Source organism: Rhinatrema bivittatum, chromosome 1 (assembly GCF_901001135.1).
Source record: "Rhinatrema bivittatum chromosome 1, aRhiBiv1.1, whole genome shotgun sequence".
Lineage (NCBI taxonomy): Eukaryota > Metazoa > Chordata > Amphibia > Gymnophiona > Rhinatrematidae > Rhinatrema > Rhinatrema bivittatum.
In genome coordinates this window covers 253,270,719-253,290,899 of record NC_042615.1, presented here as the reverse complement: position 1 = coordinate 253,290,899, position 20,181 = coordinate 253,270,719, and the positions used below count along the sequence as shown (strand labels likewise).

Sequence of the window (20,181 nt, the reverse complement as noted above, 5' to 3'; positions counted from 1 at the left end):
TGGAGAAACTCTTCAGGTCAAGGAAGTCCAAGGCATCGGTGACATTTGCACTGCTGGACCTGGGAGCCACATCGATGGACACAGAGCTATCGGCAGGGCCGTCTGTTCCGTCGACACTGTCGGTGGATAGGGGTGCCGGGGATAGGCCTCAGTTTGGTCTCTTCCAAGTCGAGAACATCTGGTTAGTCATCGTTGACCTCGGCACCGGTGAAAGTCTGGGCTGAGCACCGAGGGAAGCCAAGGAGGCATCAAACAGTCACCTTCGATGCACTGTGCCAGGCTTGGGAAGGTGCCAGCTCATGCCATGGTGTCCCTGCGGTGATGAGCACCCATTCTCCATTGATGCCAGGGGTCCATGATGGTCTTCACCGGTCCTGGTGCCAGTCGCTGATCCACCTTGGATCCAAGGAAGATTTGGCCACGTCTGCCTCCCAGTCGGTTTTGGCCTCAGCAACTTTGGAGGAGGAGCTGGAGCGCATGGTCCAGGTGGCGATGTTGTGGGACATCGAACTGGTGGCACCAATGGTGCCGGTACTCACCCTGCTGGAACTGCTCAACATGCTTATCGGTATGTTACCGACCTAGTTGGTACCGAATCCCGGTAGGCCATCAATGCCCAGCGGGGCACCAATGCTTCTCCCGACTGATATGGTGCTTATTGTTGATACAGAGGGAGGAGGAAGCTCCAAGGTCGGCAGGGACACTTAGGCCTGCAGCCCCCCATTCAGCTTTGCTGGGGCCAGCACCAGTGCTACCGATGGCCTTGCTTCTGGATAAAGGCCAAACACCAGGGCCCCATTCCCTGTGAACTACAGTGAAGATGAGACCCCGTGTGACCCTTGGGGGGATGATACTGCAGAATCCTTCTCTGAAGACTCAAGAATCTCCCTTCAAAACAGTCTCCTTCAGATGAGCAAATGTCACTTCCAGAGGACTTGACCTTTGCAGGTTTTGTACAGGCGATGCGGAGGCCATCCTTTTTTTAGTTAATGACTGAGGAGGATGCCAGGCATAACATGCTAGAAATTCTCCAGGTCATGGAGGCCCCAGTGCACAAGATCTTTAGGGAGTTGCTGCTGAGAATATGGGAGCAACCCCTCACAGTACCTCCTGTCAACAGGAAGGTGGATGGGGTTTACTTGTTCAACAGGCTACCGGATTTGAGAAGCATCAGCTGCCACACCAATCAGTAGTGATCGAATCCACTCTCAAGAAGGCCAAGTGTTCTCGGACTTGCATCTCTGTGCCCCCGGGCAAGGATCATAGAGCGATGGGCACTCTTGAGAGGAAGTGTTCCAAGGGGCCATGCTCCATTATCTGCACTACCTCTTACCAGCTCTATATAAACCAACCTCTGGAAAAAGGTGCAAGAGGCGGCTGAGTGACTGCCTCAGCAGCAGCAAAAGACCCCTTATTGCTGGTGTGTCAGGGCCTGGAATGTAGAAAACACAAGATTCGTTCAACCTATGTTGTTTCTCGAAGCAGCAGGAATCTGTACCTGCAGAATGGCATGGCTGCTGATCTCTGACCGGAAAGACTCGCTGATCTGTCATGCACAGGAGAGAATCTCTTCGGAGATAAGGTGAAGGATGCAGTGGCCCAGTTGCAGGATCACGATGAGACCCTCCAACAGCTCTCTGCCAGCACTTTAGACCGCCGCCCTCAGCCAGGAGGTCTGTGAGTCAGAGGAGGTCTTTCTACTGCCAGTTGAAATACTATCCTCCAGCCCCTCACTCCCATTCAGAGTGTGAGCTCATATGGCCTTCCCAGGCAACAGAGAGCTCCTAGGTCTGAGCCAGCTCCCCAGCCAAATCCCAGGATGGGTTTTTGACTGGATTGTAGGGAGCATAAGCAAGCCATTTGAACCAGAGACGCTGGGGGGCAGGCTGTGGTTCTTTGCGGATCGTTGGCCCAGTATAACTTCGTACCAGTGGGTCATGCTTTTCAGACCCCATGAGTAGTCTCTGGACCAGGGGTAGCAAACCAGATCTTCCACCTCTGGGGAGCCTGGATGTTGACTTGTTTGCGTTCCCCTGCAATAGGTGACTCAGTTCTGCTCCCTGTACAGGTCAGATGGCAAACCAGCCTCAGATGCCTTTGCCCAACATTGGGGCAGGGGTCTTCTGTACACGTATCCTCAGATTCCTCTAGTCACGAAGACTCTTGAAACTTCGGGAGGACAGAGACTATGATCCTCATTGGCCGAGACAGATTTAGTTTCTACTCCTTCAGTAGTTGTCCATCTGGAGACCGATCAGTCTGGGGACTTCCCATATCTCATGCAAGATCAGGGCAGGCTGCAGCATCACAACCTCTAGGCCCTGTCACTCATGGCTTGGATGTTGAGGTTAATCCTGCAGCCACTTAATCTTTCTGAGTATGTGGCTCTGATCCTGGTGATTTTCCTGAAAGCCTTCCACTAGAAAGACCTACGGACTGAAGTGGAGAAGGTTTTCTGTGTGGTGTGAGCAGAAAGCCCTAGATCTGTTCTGCCCCCCACACAAACTACCTGGTGCATACCACCAAGGTGTAGATGGTATGCCAATCTCTGTACAGCTTATAGTTGTACACTTTAAGTGGGATCTGCTTCAATTGAAGTCTCCTTTAAGGCCTCCTGTTGTGTCTTGGGATCTCAATGTGCTGTTAGCAGCTCAAAAGGAGCTTTCATCAGTTTCGCTCCTGTGACCTGAAGTACCTGACCTGGAAAGTTATATTTTTGGTGGCAGTTACTTCAGCGCGCAAGGTCAGTGAACTCCAGGTCTTAATGACTTATCCACCTTTATATTAAATTTTATCACAATAGGCTGCGAACGCAAGACCATCCTAAGTTCCTGCCTAAGGTGGTGACGGATTTCCATCTTAACCAGTCAGTTGTCTTGCCAACATTCTTTCCCAGGCCCCATTCACACCAAGGTGAACGAGCCCTGCACAGTTTGGATTGCAAGAGAGCCTTGTCCTCCTATTTTGAAGCGGACTGAAACCCATAGACAGTCCACCCAACTTTTCATTTCCTTTGATTGGAATAGATTGGGAGTTGCTGTTGCCAAACAGACACTATCCAGTTGGCTAGAAGATTGCATCTCCTTCTGTTTTGCCCAGGCGGGATTGCATCTTGGGGGTCATGTCAAGGCTCATTCTGGCAAAGCCATGTCAGTGGCTCACATGCGAGCAGTTCCTGTGGAGGATATCTGCAAGGCTATGATGTGGATTTCTCTCCACACATAATCTCACTAATGTCTGCATGGGGATGGCTGACATGATAGTAGGTTCAGCCAGTCTGTCTTTTGGTATCTCTTTGAGGTGTAGAACCCAACTCTCCCTGCCTAGGGCCCAAACAATGGGCCCTAGGCAGGGAGAGTTGGGTTCTACACCTCTGGGCTGTCTCCCCCTTGGTTACCAACAGCACTGTGGTTGTTGTGCCTGATGGCACCTGGTTGGTGCTTGTTGGTCCCTTTTTGTCTTTGAGCAGCCTGTAGCTAGGGATTCACCCAGGTGTGAGAACTATCATCCTGCTTGTCCTAGGAGAAAGAGTTGCTTACCTGAAAAAGGTGTTCTCAGAGGACAGCAGGTTGTTAGTCCTCATAAAACCCGCCTGCTACCCCGCATAAGAACATGCCATACTAGGTCAGACCAAGGGTCCATCAAGCCCAGCATTTTATTACCAACAGTGGCCAATCCAGGCCATAAAAACCTGGCAAGTACCCAAAAACTAAGTCTATTCCATGTTACTGTTGCTAGTAATAGCAGTGGCTATTATCTAAGTCAACTTAATAGCAGGTAATGGACTTCTCCTCCAAGAACTTATCCAAACCTTTTTTAAACCCAGCTACAATAACTGCACTAACCACATCCCCTGGCAACAAATTCCAGAGTTTAATTGTGCGTTGAGTGAAAAAGAACTTTCTCCGATTTAGTTTTAAATGTGCCACATGCTAACTTCATGGAGTGCCCTCTAGTCCTTCTATTATCCGAAAGAGTAAATAACTGATTTACATTTACCCATTCTTGACCTCTCATGATTTTAAACATCTCTATCATATCCCCCTCAGCCATCTCTTCTCCAAGCTGAACAATCCTAACCTCTTCAGCCTTTCCTCATAGGGGAGCTGTTCCATCCCCTTTATCATTGTGGTCGCCCTTCCCTGTACCTTCTCCATCACAGATATATATTTTTTGAGATGCGGCGATCATGCTTTGTATGCTCAAAGTTCCAGAAACTGATATGTTTTCCGTGCTGGGCTCCATCCGTTGAATTCACCTGTGTGAGGTCTAACATCCTGCTGTCCTTGGAGAACAACTGTTACCTAGCACATAGACCGGTTCAGGACCGATACAAGGGAGGATTTAAGGGATGTGGGCAGCCTTTATCAGCTAGGCCTTGCTGTGAGGCTTTTCTCCTGTGCGCCGTGTGATAGGCCATGGCAGTGTTTCGCACACTTTGCCTATGCGTTCGGCTGTCTTCTTCAGGAGCATCTGAGGCAGTGCATCTGATTGTGTCCAGTTTTTGGATGCTTAGGCAGGCGTCTATGTGGGTGTCCATGCCAGAGATATGCTTAAGCCGTGCACTTAGCTTGGGTGCGTTGCCGGAAACTTATCTTTGGACGCTTATGTTTTGCACGCATATAAAAAAAAATAATAAAATGGTGCCCGTAGTTAAGAAATCTAAGCACCTTTCCATATGCACTGCCTGTCGTATTTGGGTATCTCAGCCTGGCGTACCCTCTTAACTTGTGCCAGTGCTATTTGGAGGCTCGGAGATTTATCTTCCTCTCATTTTACTAAACTTGGTTCTTCCCAGCCTGATGAGGGCCTGGGTAAAGATGTCAGGAGGAACACCAGATCTTGGAACTACCTTAACTGGTTTGTCAGCAGGGGAAGGTAGCTCAGTGGGCACAGCACAGGTGCCTCCTGGTTTGGATCCTTCTGCCTTTTCTTAGGAACAGTTTTTTTCAGAGATTGCAATCCTTTCTTCATGCGCAGTCCTCAGCCAAGCTCAATTTTGTGCAGTCTCCAATCGATGACTTCCCGTAGAGGGAGAAGCGGCCTTGAAGGATGTTTTATGATAGGATTGAGACCATCCTTTAAACAAGCATTTGAAGCAGTGGCAATGATGCAGATAGCTTCTTGTTCCCTGGTGGCTCGCTCTTGTTTCCTTCTCTTTCAGGTGGAATTCGAATGAATTCCAGGGCAGTTATGAGCCAGCAGCTACCTTTTTGGCAGATGTGGGCTGTGATTTGGTCTGCACTTTGGCCAGAGGGGTGGCTTTGATAACAGCAGCCCAGCATCAGTTATGGCTTAGGAATTGGTTGGCTGATGTGACCTCTAAGGCTAACCTTACAAAATTGCTCTTTGAAGGATCGCTCCTATTTGGAAGCGAGTTGGAGAAAATGGCAAGTAAGTGGGGTGAATCCCCGTTTCCTGGTTGCCGGAGGATAAGAAGCAGACACTGCTCTCCTTTACCATGATAGGTCGTACTCAGGGATCCAGGTGTGTTTGACCCTATAGAGGAGCGACCTTCTAGAGGACTCGACCTTTCAGTAGGTCTCAGTCCTTTCTTCCCAGACGGTGGGGTGCGGGCTCGGGTGTGGAACTTCCCGAGCCTCCCACTTCCAGGAACAGGAGATGGGGGACTCCTTTCTCTCTCTTCTGATTTAAAAAAAAAAAAAAAAAAGTGGGTTGAGATCACATTGGATCAGTGGGTCCTGAAAGTGGTATGAGAAGGATATGCACTGGAGTTTCTCAGTGTTCCTCAGGATGTGTTCATGGTGTCTCCCTGCACAAGAAGTAGGCAATAGAATCTACTGTGTTGAGGCTCCTCTGTCTGAGGGCTCTAGTTCCAGTAACCTCGTCTCAAGAAAATACTGGGCAAAATTCTATTTATTTAACTGTGCTCAAGGAGGACTCGTTTTGCCCCATCCTGGATCTCAAGGGGGGTACTGTCATTTGTGGGTGAATCATTTTTGCATGGAAACTGCGCTCAGTAATGGCTGTGCAGTTGGGAATTTCTGATCTCCTTTGATCTGTCCGAGGCATACCTCCATATTTCTAACAGATTGGAGCATAGATGTTTTCTGCTTTTCAGGGTGTTGGGGTGCCATTATCAATTTTGGTTTGTTGCCTTTTGGTCTGGCCACTGCATCCAGAACTTTTTTCAAGGTTGTGGTGGTGGTGGCAGAGTTGAGAGAGGATGGGATTCTAGTTCATCTGTATTTTGGCAACCGGCTGATTCAGGCTAAGTCTATGGAAGAGTGCAGACTGGGTGACTTGAAAGGTGATGTCCCTGTGCAAGAGCTCTGTTGGGTGGTGAACCTAGCCAAAAGCAGTCTTCAGTCATTGTAGTGTTTGGTTCGACACGAGGCAGGGTGAAGTCGTCTTGCCAGAGCTCATATTCAGAAGTTAATGATGCAGGTGTGTCTCTTGGTGAACACTTTATGCCCAGCAGTGTAGGCGTATGTACAGATACTTGGTTTAATGGTGGCATCCCTGGAAGTGGTGCCATGGATGAGGGCGCACTGCATCCTTCTCTTCAGCGCTCCCTGCTGTCTCCTTGGAACCCGCAAACTCAGGACTACTTGATTCTGCTCAACCTGCCGATGAAAGTCTGCTCTAGTCTCCAGTAGTGATTGCAGGCACATCTGAGAGAGGGAGCTTTCTCTGACATCACTGTTTGGTATTCACGACAGATGTGAGCCTCCAGGGTTGGGGAGCTCACTGTCGAACTATCTGCACAAGGGTGCTAGAATTCAGAAGGATCTCTGGAACATCAATCGACTGGAAACTCAGGCGGACTGATTGGCATGCCTGCAGTTCAGCAGCAGGCTGCAGGGTTGAGCTGTCTAGGTAATGTCTATGTAACCACAGTTGCTTACATTAATCGGCAGGGAGGAACCAAGAGCCAGCAAGTGTCATAGGAAATAGACCAACTTATGGAATTGGGCGGTAGTGCATCTTCAGGAGATCTCGGCCTCGCAAATTGCAGGAAAAGACAGTGTAAGAGCAGAGTTTCTCAGCAGGGAGAGTCTGGACCCAGGAGAATAGGTATTGTCTGAGGCGTTTTAGGTGATAGTGGATCGCTGGGGCCTTCCGTTAATAGACCTGCTGGCGACTTCTCGCAATGCGAGGTTTCCTTGATTCTTCAGTCGCAGGAGAGAGCCGAAAACCTTGTATCGATGCTCTTGTTTCTTCCTTGGCCCATGTTGGGCAGAATAGTTCGAAGGGTCCAAGGCCACAGGGGGATGGTGCTTTTGGTGGCACCGGATTGGCACAGGAGACCATGGTATACAGATCTGTGAAAACTCCTGGTACACTCCCCCCATCTTCCGGCACACAGGAATCCGTTGCAGCAGTGACCTGTCCTTCATGAAGATCAGACTCTGTTTTGTCTTACAGTAATGGCCCTTGAGAGGTCTCACTTGTTGGAAGTGTGGATATTCTACTGTGGTGATTTTCGTGCTCGTAGCAAGGTGGCAATTCTCCACTTCCTTGGCCTATGTACAGGTTTGGCAAGTGTTTGAGGCTTGGTGTGAGGATTGAGGAGCGTGTTTCGTCGTTCGGTTAAGATCCTACTCATTTTGAAATTTTTTTGCAGGATGGGTTGAATTAAAGGGTTGTCCCTTAATTCCTTGAAGGTACAGGTAGCAACTCTTGCCTATTTCAAGGGTCAGGTGAATGGTGAATCCTTATCGTCTCATCCTTATGTGGCCCATTTCTTGAGGGGAGCAAAATATCTTTGTCCTCCCTTGCGGTTACTGGTACCCTTATGGAGTCTTAATCTAGTTTTGGACTTTTTGGCGGGTCCTAAGTTTCAACCAATGTGTTCCCCCTTTGTGCTTACTGACCTTGAAAATGGTGTTTCAAGTGGCAATATGTTCTGCATATCGAATTTCTGAGCTGCAGGCCTTGTCTTGTCAGGAACCCTTCTTTTGGGTGACTCCAGGAGTGGTTCAACTGCAATACTGTTCCTTCTTTCTGGCTTAAATTGGTCTCAGATTTTCACTTGAATCAGTCCATTTCCTTGCCATCTCTGGTTAAGGAAAGAGATGCTGAGGAAAATCGCCTGTTGCGTCCCTTGGATGTCAAGAGACATGTCCTGAGGTTTCTGGACGTTTCTAAGCCTTTTCAAAAGATGGATCGCCTATTTTTCTTTCTTTCATTTTATTTATTTATGCAATTTTTATATAGCGTGTCACAAATACAAAATTCTATCCGTACGGTTTCATGGTAGAGGTAACAGGGTGAGCAGACTTTGCAGGCTACAATAGCTTGCTGGATTAATTAGGTAATCACGGCTGCGTATGTGGCTGCTAAAAGCCATTGCCTACTCAGGTTAGGGCTCGTTCCACTAGGGCTCAGGCAGTGTCATGGGTGGAGGTTATGTCTCCTGTCTACCTTTGCCGAGCTGCGACATGGTCCTCCTTACACACCTTTTCCAAGTATTATCGTCTGGATGTGCAGGCCTGGGACGACTCAGCCTTTGCATGGGTGGTTTTGACTGGACAGAGCACAGCCTCCCACCGTATTTGGGAGTAGCTTTGGTACATCCCACTGGTCCTCTACCCATCTGTGTACTAGGAAATGAGAAATTACTACTTACCTATTTTATTTCCTTTTCCTTAATATAGACAGATGGGTTCATCTTCCTGCCCTTGGCTGCCGTATGTTTGGGTTGTTGTCCTCCTGGGTGAATGCGTGTTCCAGGTGTTACTGGTAAGTGTTACATTTCCTAGCGTGTAGCAGATGCACTCAGGACCAATGGGTATAGTGTACTCCTGATAGCAGTTGGAGATGGATCAGATTTGAATCTGACGTCAGCCCTAGTACATACCCTGCAGGCAATGCAGCTCTTCAGTATTTTCCGTCTCCATAGCAGTTAGGGATTGCCTGCACGCTCTCACAGTGTTGGAGCAAAATTTAACGGAGAAAACCCAAAAGAAGAAGAAAACCTACCTCAACAGCGAGCCCCGCTCTCCTGCGGTGACACCCTCTGGTCCCTCCCCCAGTTGAGAATTCCCGAGGTGATTTCCGTGGTCCCTCGGAGGTGAGCCTTGGTCCGGCAGCCGACCCTCGGCAGGGACCTAGGACCCCGATCTCGGGCACGGCTGAGAGGCAGCGGGTGCAACCGTGAGCACGGCGGTGAAGGTATTTGCCCTCTCCCCCCCCCCCCCGCAGCCGGAGACCGCCCGGAATGAATTCGGGAAGCGCAGAGACAAGGTAAAGTAGAAATCTTGTTTAAAGTCTCCGGTCTCCGAAGTTCGAGGAGTCGCACAGGTCACCGGCCATGACCAGTGCCACCAGGTTGATCTGCCCTAGCAGGGCTCGACCCCGGTTAGAGCCCAGGGCTCTCCCACGGGGGGGGGGGGGGAACCCTCCGATGTGGTCGCAGTCGCCATTTTGGCCCTGTTCGCCGCCCTGACGGCCGTCTCGATCCATGCATAAAGTGAGTCGTGCGCACATTACTTGTGCGCACAACGTTACACACTTAAGTGTAGTACGCACAAGTTGTGCGTGCAACTCGCACTTACTAGGCCAGGCGCATAACTACGACTTGCGCGCACATCAATCCACGCACACATATTCGCACAAGAGAATTTCCACGTCTATATCTATGGCACCACCAGAAAAGGAGCTCAAGGTTCAAGGCCTCTGCCCAGCATACCACATCAGAGCTGCACAAGACGAAGAGGCCGCTCTGTGTACCCAGTGCGAGGAGGCCCTGGGGGATCAGGGCCAACCCCATCCGGGCCCGAATGCTAGTTCCTCAATAAGTACTCCGGACCTAGCAAATCCCAGCGGGACCCCCCCTCCCTCAAACGGGGCCCCAGGGACATAGCGTCTCTTAGCTTGGACCCAGCGTCTATCTCCTGGGTAGAATTTTTCAAAGGCCTGCAAACTTTCGTTCACATGCAGACGGAGCCTCCGGTAACACGGCTGCAGCCTTCACCAGAGGACCGCTACGCTCCGGGCTCCGCTAGACCCAGGGAAACGAATCCACCACCCGAAAGCCCCACTTACAGGGACACTGACATCTCTGAGGAGGAATCAGAGCCCCTGGAGGAAGGGGAACTCCCTCCGGGGACAGAGCCTCATCGGACTATGAGATGCTTCTTCACCAAGGACGAGCTTCCAGACCTGGTCACCAGCAGCCTAAAGGAGCTTGCTATCCCGGGCACAAGTGCCTTGGGGGAACCTAAGATGAATCCTCTGCTAGATGGACTCCGTCAGACCTCTCACCATTTCCCTCTGTTACAAGCCGTTTAACAGCTAATTGACCTGGAATGGATTGCTCCAGAGTCCACATTCAAAGGGGAATGGGCTAAGGCAGCCATGTACCCTCTGGACCCGGCGGCCAAAGAACTTCTGACATGGCCAAAGGTGGATGCTATGGTCTGCGCGGTCTCGAAGCACACTACCATCCCAGTGGAGGGAGGTGCAGCACTCAAAGATGCGCAAGACAGACGTCTGGAATCCATCCTTAAACAGTCCTTTCATGTCGCTGCTATGTCCCTACAAATAGCGGCCTGCTGCACTGTCGTGACATGTGCCTGCTTATCACAGACCAGGAGCAACACCCCTGGGGAAGCCATGGAACCAGCAGTATCATTCCTCGTGGATGCGGCTTCCGACCTGGTACGCACCGTAGTGAGAGGAGTGTCATCAGCTGTGGCAGCCAGGAGACAACTCTGGCTCTGAAGCTGGTCGGCCGACGCGTCCTCCAAATCGAGACTCGCAAGGATGGCCTTCAAGGGATTCCTCCTGTTCGGCAGTGAACTAGAGAAACTGGCTGACGAATGGGGCGAGTCCCCACTACCACGGCTACCGGAGGAGAAAAGCAAGAGAAACCAGCGACCCTTCCCCCGATCCTCCAGGCAGAGGTTCACAGCGCTTCAATCCATACAGAAACAATTATCAAGCACCCCGCCCTACAGGCAGGAACCAGTCCTTTCGAAACAAGCACAACAAAAGGGGAACCAGCTCAGGTCCAGGCCCCAGCCGCACCCCACAATGAGTTTCAGCTGACCCGTCCAAGGGAAGAAGCCATAGGGGGCAGACTTGCCCTATTCTACCACAGATGGGTCGAGAACTTCAGGCAAGTGGGTCCTAACCATAGTTCAAGAGGGGTACTGCCTGGATTTCCTCCGAACCCCTCCGGACAAGTTCGTGGACTCCCCCTGCCACGACCCAGGTACATCAGGAACATCAGCGCTTCCTACGCTTCAAAATCCTGGACCATCACTACCAGTTCTGGGCACTACCCTTCGGGTTAGCCACAGCACCACGGACGTTCACCAAAATCATAGTGGTGGTGGCGGCGGCAACCCTGAGGAAGGAAGGAATCTTTGTACACCCTTACCTGGACGATTGGCTGATCAGGGCGAAATCCCCAGAGGAAAGTCACCAGGCAACCGACAGTCAAAACTCTACTGGAGAGCCTCGGATGGGTGGTCAACACAAACAAGAGTTGTCTGCAGCCCTCACAGTCTCTAGAATACCTAGGAGCCCGATTCGACACCAAAGACAAGGTTAGCCTGACTCCCACAAGGAGATCAAAACTGAGGAACCAGTTACAAATCCTGCTGAGCGAACCTCGCCCCACAGCATGGGATTACCTGCAAGTCCTTGGTCTGATGGCATCCACACTGGAGGTAGTGCCATGGGCACGAGCTCACATAAGACCACTACAGCGCTCACTTCTATCGCGATGGAATCCACTGTCTCAGAACTACGCCGTACGTCTACAACTCCTGGGCAGAGTTCGGACCCAGCTATGATGGTGGCTGCAGGTCAGCCACCTGAGCCAGGGAACAAGACTATCTTCACCAACCTGGACTCTGCTCACCACAGACGTCACCACAGACACCAGCCTATGAGGATGGGGAGCGCACTGCGAGGAACTAACCGCCCAAGGGCAGTGGAATGCAGAAGAGTCGGGATGGAACATCAACCGCCTAGAAGCGCGGGCGGTCAGACTAGCCTGCCTACGGTTCGTTCACAGACTCCGAGACAAAGAGGTCAGAGTAAGTCGGACAACGCCACAACAGTGGCCTACATTAACCGTCAGGGGGGAACCTGAGCCCAACAGGTGTCTCTGGAAATAGACCCCCTAATGTCCTGGGCGGAAGTAAATCTCCAGGAGATCTTGGCTGTCCACATCGCCAGGAAAGACATCATCACGGCAGCCTACCTAAGCAGAGAAAGTCTAGACCCAGGAGAATGGAAGCTGTTGACCGCAGCGTTCCAAATGATAGTGAACCTGTGGGGAACACCAGACATGGACCTGGTGTTCCCCACCGGTCCATGTCTGGTACTTGCAGGTACTTCAGCCACAGGCGGGAACCTCAGTCCCAGGGGATCGATGCCTTGGTGCAGACCTGGCCACAGGGGACTCTATTATACGCCTTCCTGCCATGGCCCCTATTGGGTGCAATCATTCACAAGATACAGCTACACAGGGAACTAGTACTTCTGGTGGCCCCAGACTAGCCAAGAAGACCGTGGTACGCAGACACGAGAAGACTACTGGCAGGGACCCCCTGCCGCTGCCTCCACACAGAGACCTGCACCAACAAGGTCCGATCCTCCACGAAGGCCCAGCTCTATTCTCTTACGGCCTGGCCATTGAGAGGGCTCGCCTGAGAGAGAGCAGATACTCGGGGGCTGTAATCGACACCCTACTCCGAGCACGGAAGTTCTCCACATCTATAATGTACATGAGGATTTGGAGAGAATTTGAAGCCTGGTGCGAAGACCACAACAACATACCGCGCTCAGTCAAAATTCCCACGATCTTGGAATTCCTACAGAAGGAATTGTCCCTCAACTCCATCAAGGTACAGGTGGCCGCATTGTCATGCTAAGGCACCGAGAGCGACAGCATATCCTCTCACCCGGACATTTCACGCTTCCTGAGAGGAGTCAAACACATCCGCCCACCCCTAAAGTGGCCGGTACCTCTTTGGAATCTCAACCTGGTCCTGGAATTTCTATCAGGAGCCTCAGGTCCCTCCGCGGACTGTCTCTCCGACTATTGACTTTGAAGACAGCATTCCTGCTGGCAGTTTGTTCAGCCCGCCGCATTTCAGAACTACAAGCGCTGTCCTGCCGTGAGCCGTTCCTCAGGCTCACCCCGGGAACCATCCAGCTACGCACGGTTCCTTCGTTCCTTCCCAAAGTGGTGTCATACTTCCATCTCAACCAAACCATCTCGCTACCATCGCCGGATGAGTTTAAGAATTCGGAAGAAGCTCGAAGTCTACGCCACCTCAACATCGGCAGACTCCTATCCAAATACCTGGAAATGTCAGAACCCGTACAAAAAACGGACTACCTATTCGTCCTTCACAGCGGGAAGAGACAAGGGGAAGCGGCCTCGCGGGCAACCATAGTCTGCTGGATCAAAGTCATCAAGGCAGCCTCCGTAGAAGCAGGCAAGCCGCCACCTCTACAAGTCAAGGGCCATTCTACTAGAGCCCAGGCAGTGTCCTGGGCAGAAACCAGAATGTTGTCACCCGCCGAGATTTGCAGGGCGGCGACATGGTCCTCCATCCACACCTTCTCCAGGTTCTACCGCCTGGATGTTCAGGCTCGGGAGGACACTGCATTTGCAAGGGCAGTACTAAATGGGTCACGCCAGCCTCCCACCTGGTTCGGGAGTAGCTTTTATACATCCCATTGGTCCTGAGTCCATATGCTACACGCTAGGAAATGGAGAAATTATTTACCTGATAATTTCGTTTTCCTTAGTGTACTGTAGACAGATGGACTCAGCATCCCACCCTTGGCTGCCATTACTCATGGAATTTTCGAATGATTAAAGGATAAGCAATGCTTTCCTTCACTTAGGACACCTATCCTACCGGGTGTCGATGCTTTCCGGTTGAGGGCACTGGCGGTCTCCAGCTATAGCTAATTCAACCAGATCAAGTTAATAAAGTTAATCAAATTAGTCACACACACATATCCACAATGCTTTTTGAGGAGAATACTGAAGAGCTGCACTTCCTGCAGGGGTATATGTACTAGGGCTGACATCGGATTAAAATCTGATCAGTCTCCAGCTGCTATCAGGAGTACACTATACCCATTGGTCCTGAGTCATCTGTCTACACTAAAGAAAACGAAATTATCAGGTAAGTAATTTCTCCATTAATAGTCTAGAGACTGCAGTATTTCTTGTCTGAGCTTGTATTTCATGTTGGCTGAGTATTGAAATGGTTATCTGCTTTAATCAAGTTTTTTTTTGCTAGTCCACGTTTGCTTTTGAAGATATCAGGCTGATATCACTGCAGGAGTATATATACTGTCGTGAGTTTACTGTGTCTCCCTCTATTGGTAGAGGTGCATAACCCACTAGTCCTGAACCCTTCTCTCTACATTTAGGAAAAGGAAATTATCCTAAGTAGTAGTTCCTCATATGCACAAATGCTTTCCATTCAAAGAGAATTTTTTGTACACAAAGTATATTTATGCACAGAAAACATGTTGTGTATGCAAAGCATATTTTCTGCACATTAATCCAGATTACAGGTCCTGATGTTGGAGTTTCAGCTTCTGCCCATTGTCTGACACAAGTGCTGGAAACTTTACGCCATCTCTGACTAGGAGTAAAATTTCCAGCACTAAGAAGACCAGAATTAAGTCAGGACATCTCTCTGCATTTATTTGCATGGGATTTCCATGCGAGGGTGCTAAGTAGCACATTATATTACATGCACATTTTCTGCTAAAACATCTTGCTGCGTCAGGAGTAACATTTGTGCAGAAAAAGTGTACCTACCAACTGAAGGTAAAACTACACTCTGCTGAACATACCTTATTGTATCAGTCCCCTAGTGAATATTGGATCTGTGTAGACAATATTTTTATGGTATGTGTACATATTGTTTGGTAATATGGTTGCCATTTAGACAGGCAGGATAGTATTTTGTAAGATGAAAAACATTGGACAGTTGATATTAAGGGACAAAGAAAATAGATAAAAGGAAGTGTCTTGTTTTATGTCCCAGTCTTGGAGGAGGAACATTTTTTGGTCTCTGCTGTCTTCTGACTGGCTGTTCAACTTTTGAAGAAGCTCTTGAAATGGCATCTCTTGGAGATAGTACTAAAGTGGATAAATTAGTTCGAGACATTTATGGAGGTGACTATGAAAGATTTGGACTTCCTGGCTATGCTGTAGCATCGAGGTAAGAAACATAAAAGAGATTAAAATAGATTTAAACAATTAGATTAGCAGAAGATTTAACAGAACCATCTATAAGTATTCGATTTTAAAATCAATACAGGCCTTTCATGGACATGTTCTAATGAGTCATGACCTGCCACATCCTGCCTGAGAAGTTCCTGGTAGCAGAGTTCCAAAGCTTACTACTCTGCCTAGAGCTGGCTTGATGGCTCAGTGCTGCATACTGCTGTGTGCAGGGGAACTGGCTTCAATTCCCTGGCTAGGTGTCCTGCTCCCGATGTTGGCTAGGGAAGAGGATGTCAGCATTCATTGTCTCTGGGGGAAGAAAGTTGGTATTTGCACAATGGTGACATTTAATGGCCAGATTTTAGGGTCAGATTTTCATGGTATCCCTTTTTTGTTTAGCAGGGGGTTTTTTTCCTTCTGTTTTTTTAGGTTGATTTCAAAGACATAAGATTTGTTGCTCCTTATTTATTCCCTCTACCACAGTGGTTCCCAAATCTGTCTTGAAGGGACCTCAACCCAGTCAGGTTTTCAGAATATTTGAGGTAAATATGCATGAGAGATTTGCATGCAATGGAGGCAGTATGTGCAAATCTATCTGATACACAAGCAGCATGGATATCCTGAAAACTCCACTGGCTGGGGCTTCCCATAGCATGGGTTTGGGAACCTCTGCTCTATTAGCTTTGTAAGTCTATTTTAGGTTAGAGAGTGAAATAAGTTAACTTTGCTTTCACTACAAATAATAAAACATCTAAATGCCCATGTCTTTCATAAGGAATCATGACGTATGCAAGCACACTTAGGGGCCGATGTATAAGTCCTGCGGCAAAACAGGCACTCGTTGTGAGCATGAGTTTTGATCACCACGCGTGTCTGAAGCTGCCATTTCCACGGGATTTTAAAAAATAAACTATGCAAATGATTTGCACGCAGAAATCCGCGCACATATGGAAAAATGTGGGCACCTGAGCGTGGTACAGGGCCTATGTAATCTGCTGCATCTGTGCCGATAATCCACGCATAAAAGGGAGCGAGCAAATGGGTTTCCCTATTAAGTAAAAGTATGACCTTGGAAAGTATTTTTAATATTTCAAATAACTGCTGCAGAAAACATGGCAAATATTTTCATGGATGCTTAATGCAAAACAGTATTGCTGCTCTGCTGGCCGTGTATTTGTCCGCCCAGGGAAGCACCTATCTCGGATGTCGTGAAAAGCATTTTGCTAAACTGGCCTCTTTGAAGCAGAGATAAGCACCTATCTGGCAGAAAAATCTATACGATTAGCTAGGTGCCTTTCTGGGCTCCCAATCTTGCTGCTTAGGCACTGAGCTAGGTGTTCTTCTGGCTGTGTATCTGGCTGCTCAGGCACTGAGCCAGGCTCTCAGCTGGTCGCGAATCTGGCCACTCAGACTTTGAGAAAAGTGCCCAAGAAAGCACCTACCTAAGCTTAGCCGTTCTGACGCCCAGAAAGGCGCCTAGCTAAGCTGACCACTCCGACACAGAGGTAGACGCTCAACAAGGTGGTTTTCAGGATGCTGACAGAGGCCTCCTGAGTCTGCACTGACACTTAACTCGTGCCCTGACCAAGGCGGTAAAAAAAAAATCCGTATTAAAAAACCTGCATTAGCGCAGCTCCCTGCATTGCCTATGACTAGCTAATCGCCTCCTTTGCATGCTGTTAGCTTGCATTCGTGCAGAAAAAATCGTGGGTCTTTAAGCACATTCGTAAGTGCCTATTTTTCGTGCACAAAACCTTATTACATCCCCGTATAGGGCTTTGCGCAGGAAAACGCACGTACAAACGCGTACATCATGCACAAACCCACGACAGCTTCAGCGCACCTTATTACATCGGCCCTTTAGTGCCTGATCTTCAAAGCGACTTGTGCGCATAAAACCCTCATTCTTTTCATTTCTTTTATTTATATACCACTCATAGCACACTTTACAAGCAGAGCAAGATGGTTCACAACGTAACATATACAAAAAAACTTGTACAATGCATAAAACAATCCACCCCCTCAATTAAAACCAAATTACTTTACCCTGCGTAAAGATGAGGTGACCTCCAAAGCTATGCTAGCTAGCTGGATAAAGGACACAGTTGCGCTGCCCTGTTTGTTTCGGGGCAGAAATCCCCCTAGAGATTTTTTGTGCGCAGTCTGAGCAGTCTTCCTCCTGGGTGGAAGCGTTTGTGCCAGCTAACATCTGTTGGGCGGCTGTTTGGTCCTCACATAGGAGACACATAAATTGAACGTCTTTGGTATGGGACTTAGAAACTGGCTGAGTGGGAGGCAACAAAGCATAGTGGTAAATGCAGTCCTCTCTGAGGAGAGGGGGTTGTTACTAGCAGTGTGCCTCAGGGATTGGTCCTTGGACCAGTTCTTTTCAATATTTTCGTGAGTGAAATAGCAGAAGGATTGTCAATGTTTTTTTGCCGATACTGCCAAAATCTGCAACAGGATGGACAGCCCAGAAAGGTGTGGAAAACATGAGGAGGGATCTGACAAAACTGAAAGAATGATGTAGGGTCTAGCACTAATATTTAAAGCTTAAAAATGGAGTAATGCATTTAGGATGCAAAAACCCAAGGGAGTGGTACTATATTGGAGGTGAAATTCTTTTAAACATGAAGGAAGAGCGGGATCTGGGGTGATTGTATCTGATGATCTTAATGTGGCCAAGCAAGTGGATAAAGAGATGGCAAAAGCTAGAAAGATATTTGGCTTCATAGGGAAAAGAAGGGTCAGCAGAAAATTGAGTTAATGCCTCTGAATAGGTCACTGGTAAGACCTCATTTGGAATACTGTATACAATTCTGGAGACCACACCTTCAAAAGGATATAATTAGTATGGTATTTTTCCAGAGGGTGGCTACTAAAATGGTCAGTGGTCATTGTTCTAAAACATATGGCAATAAACTTAAAGATCTAAACATGTACACACTAGGGGAAAGGTGAGAGAGGGGAGATATGATAGACATTTAAATATCTCAGAGGTTTCCATGCACAGGAGGCAAACATTTTTCAATGGAAAGGACGCTTTAGAACAGGGGTCGGGAACCTATGGCTCACGAGCCAGATGTGGCTCTCTTGATGGCTGCATCTGGCTCGCAGACAAATCTTTAATAAAAAAGTAAAAATCTAACAAAACCCCCCACTCTCCTGACGCGCCCCCCCCCCCCCAAGACCTCCAAAATTAATTTACTACAATCTGCCACCCTCCTGACCCCCCAAGACCTGCCAAAAGTCCCTGGTGGTCCAGCGGGGGTCCGGGAGCGATCTCCTGGACTTGGGCTGTCGGCTGCCAGTAGTCAAAATGGCGCCGACGGCCCTGTGCCCTCACTATGTCACTGGGGTCGACCAATGGCAGCGGTAGCCTGCTTTAGAATGAGGAGTCATGGGATGAGGACAAAAGGAGGGTAGACTGAGAGTAAATATTTCTTTACACAGAGAATGGTGGATATGTGGAATGGCTTCCCAGTGGAGTTGGTAAATTTAAGAAGGTATAAGATAAATACAGGGGATCTCTAAGGGAGTGATGGGTATTATAATGCTAAATGAATTTGGTGTCTAGGCATACTAGATGGGCCATACAGTTTTTTTTTTTCTCTTCTGCCATTGTTCCTATGCCTTTACATTTGTTTGAAAAATTACTGATTATATGGATTGGATGAGGAGGACACAGCCTACAGAGCTGGGGTTCTCAAGATAGCCCTTATTTCCTCCCTCCCTACTTAGTTGGCTTTGTTTTTTTCCCACCTGTATGGACTGGACTAATGTAGCAGGATGAAATGGAAGAAGAAAGTTTTACTGTAACTTTTCATGAATCTTGCTACACCAGTCCAGGACCTAGGAATTTTTGATCTTCACATGTCTTGACATTTACATAGGTATTTCAGAGGAATGGTTCTCCCTTCTCAGTCTTTATTCATTTTAATCCTGTCGTCCCTTGATTTTGTTTTTCTTTACAGGGTGCAAATAGGTAATATACTGTATGTGTATCTTCTCTCCAAGGCAGGCATTTTGATATTTTTTGCAATTCATTCGATAGTTTATCTTCTCTTTGATGCTGTGATAGGAATACTGACTTTAACTGTGATACATCACCTCTATATAGTGGTAGTGATAACACAAAGAACTGTGTGCTGCCTCCATCAGCTGGGGGTGAGGGGGACATATCCACCTATATGAACTGGACTGGTGTAGTAAGTTTTTTTTTCATGAATCCTAACAGGCAAAAACTTCTCCTTTTTGCATAATCTTTCAAAGGTTTGAGGGGGCACTGAGCAGGGTTCCCAAGGATGTAGGGGGTGTATCAGATAGTGTCTATAGTAATATATTTTCTATTTATTTATTATTTATGCGTTTTTTAACAGTCTTAGATAGCAGTACATGCATATCATTATATTGAACCATGAGGTAATATTACTTTCATATTACAATTGACAATTACCATTATTTAACACACACATTTAGGTAATATTTTTTCAAAACATTCCCAGTTCATTATAAAGAAATCAGAAGAATCAATTCACTAGGAGCTATTCAAAAGAAAATAAAAAATCTAGTAAGTCAAGGGATAGACGGCATTAATAGATGATCTCATTCTCATAAGTGGTTTTAGTTAGCGCTGTGATTAATGGGACAATGTGAATCAATAATTTAATTGCTGAGGATAAAAAAAGACATATCTCAAAGTAAGTCTCAACACACATTTACAGGGGAATCTGATTGTAATCTGAGCTCCAGTAGCCCTAGCCTCCTGACACATAGCCAGAAATCTTTTCCTCCTTTGGGTGATCTTTGTCAAGTCTGGTTAAATCCATAACTTGTCTTAAATACAGTTTTTCTCTATTCCTAAGAAACAATTTTAGGACTTGATCTTTATCTGCAACAGATGAAAAGTAACCAACAACATCCCACTATATAGTCTATTTGCTCTTCAGATGGTTGTTCTAAAAAAATTTGTAAGATTTACAGTATCCAGGTTTGGA

At 48.0% G+C, this 20,181-nt stretch overlaps 1 protein-coding gene across 4 annotated transcripts in view; it reads left to right on the top strand.

Moving 5' to 3' along the window:
• PANK2 (pantothenate kinase 2) overlaps positions 1–20,181 on the top strand; it is a 96,856-nt gene that overhangs the window by 31,131 nt on the left and 45,544 nt on the right. For 3 of the 4 annotated variants that reach the window (XM_029593543.1, XM_029593556.1, XM_029593566.1), the window contains one exon: positions 15,003–15,179. The exons of the other annotated variant lie outside the window; for it this stretch is intronic. In XM_029593543.1, the coding sequence (XP_029449403.1) occupies positions 15,003–15,179 (177 nt within the window). The remainder of the gene's footprint in view (positions 1–15,002; positions 15,180–20,181) is intronic. 4 annotated transcript variants of the gene reach the window in all.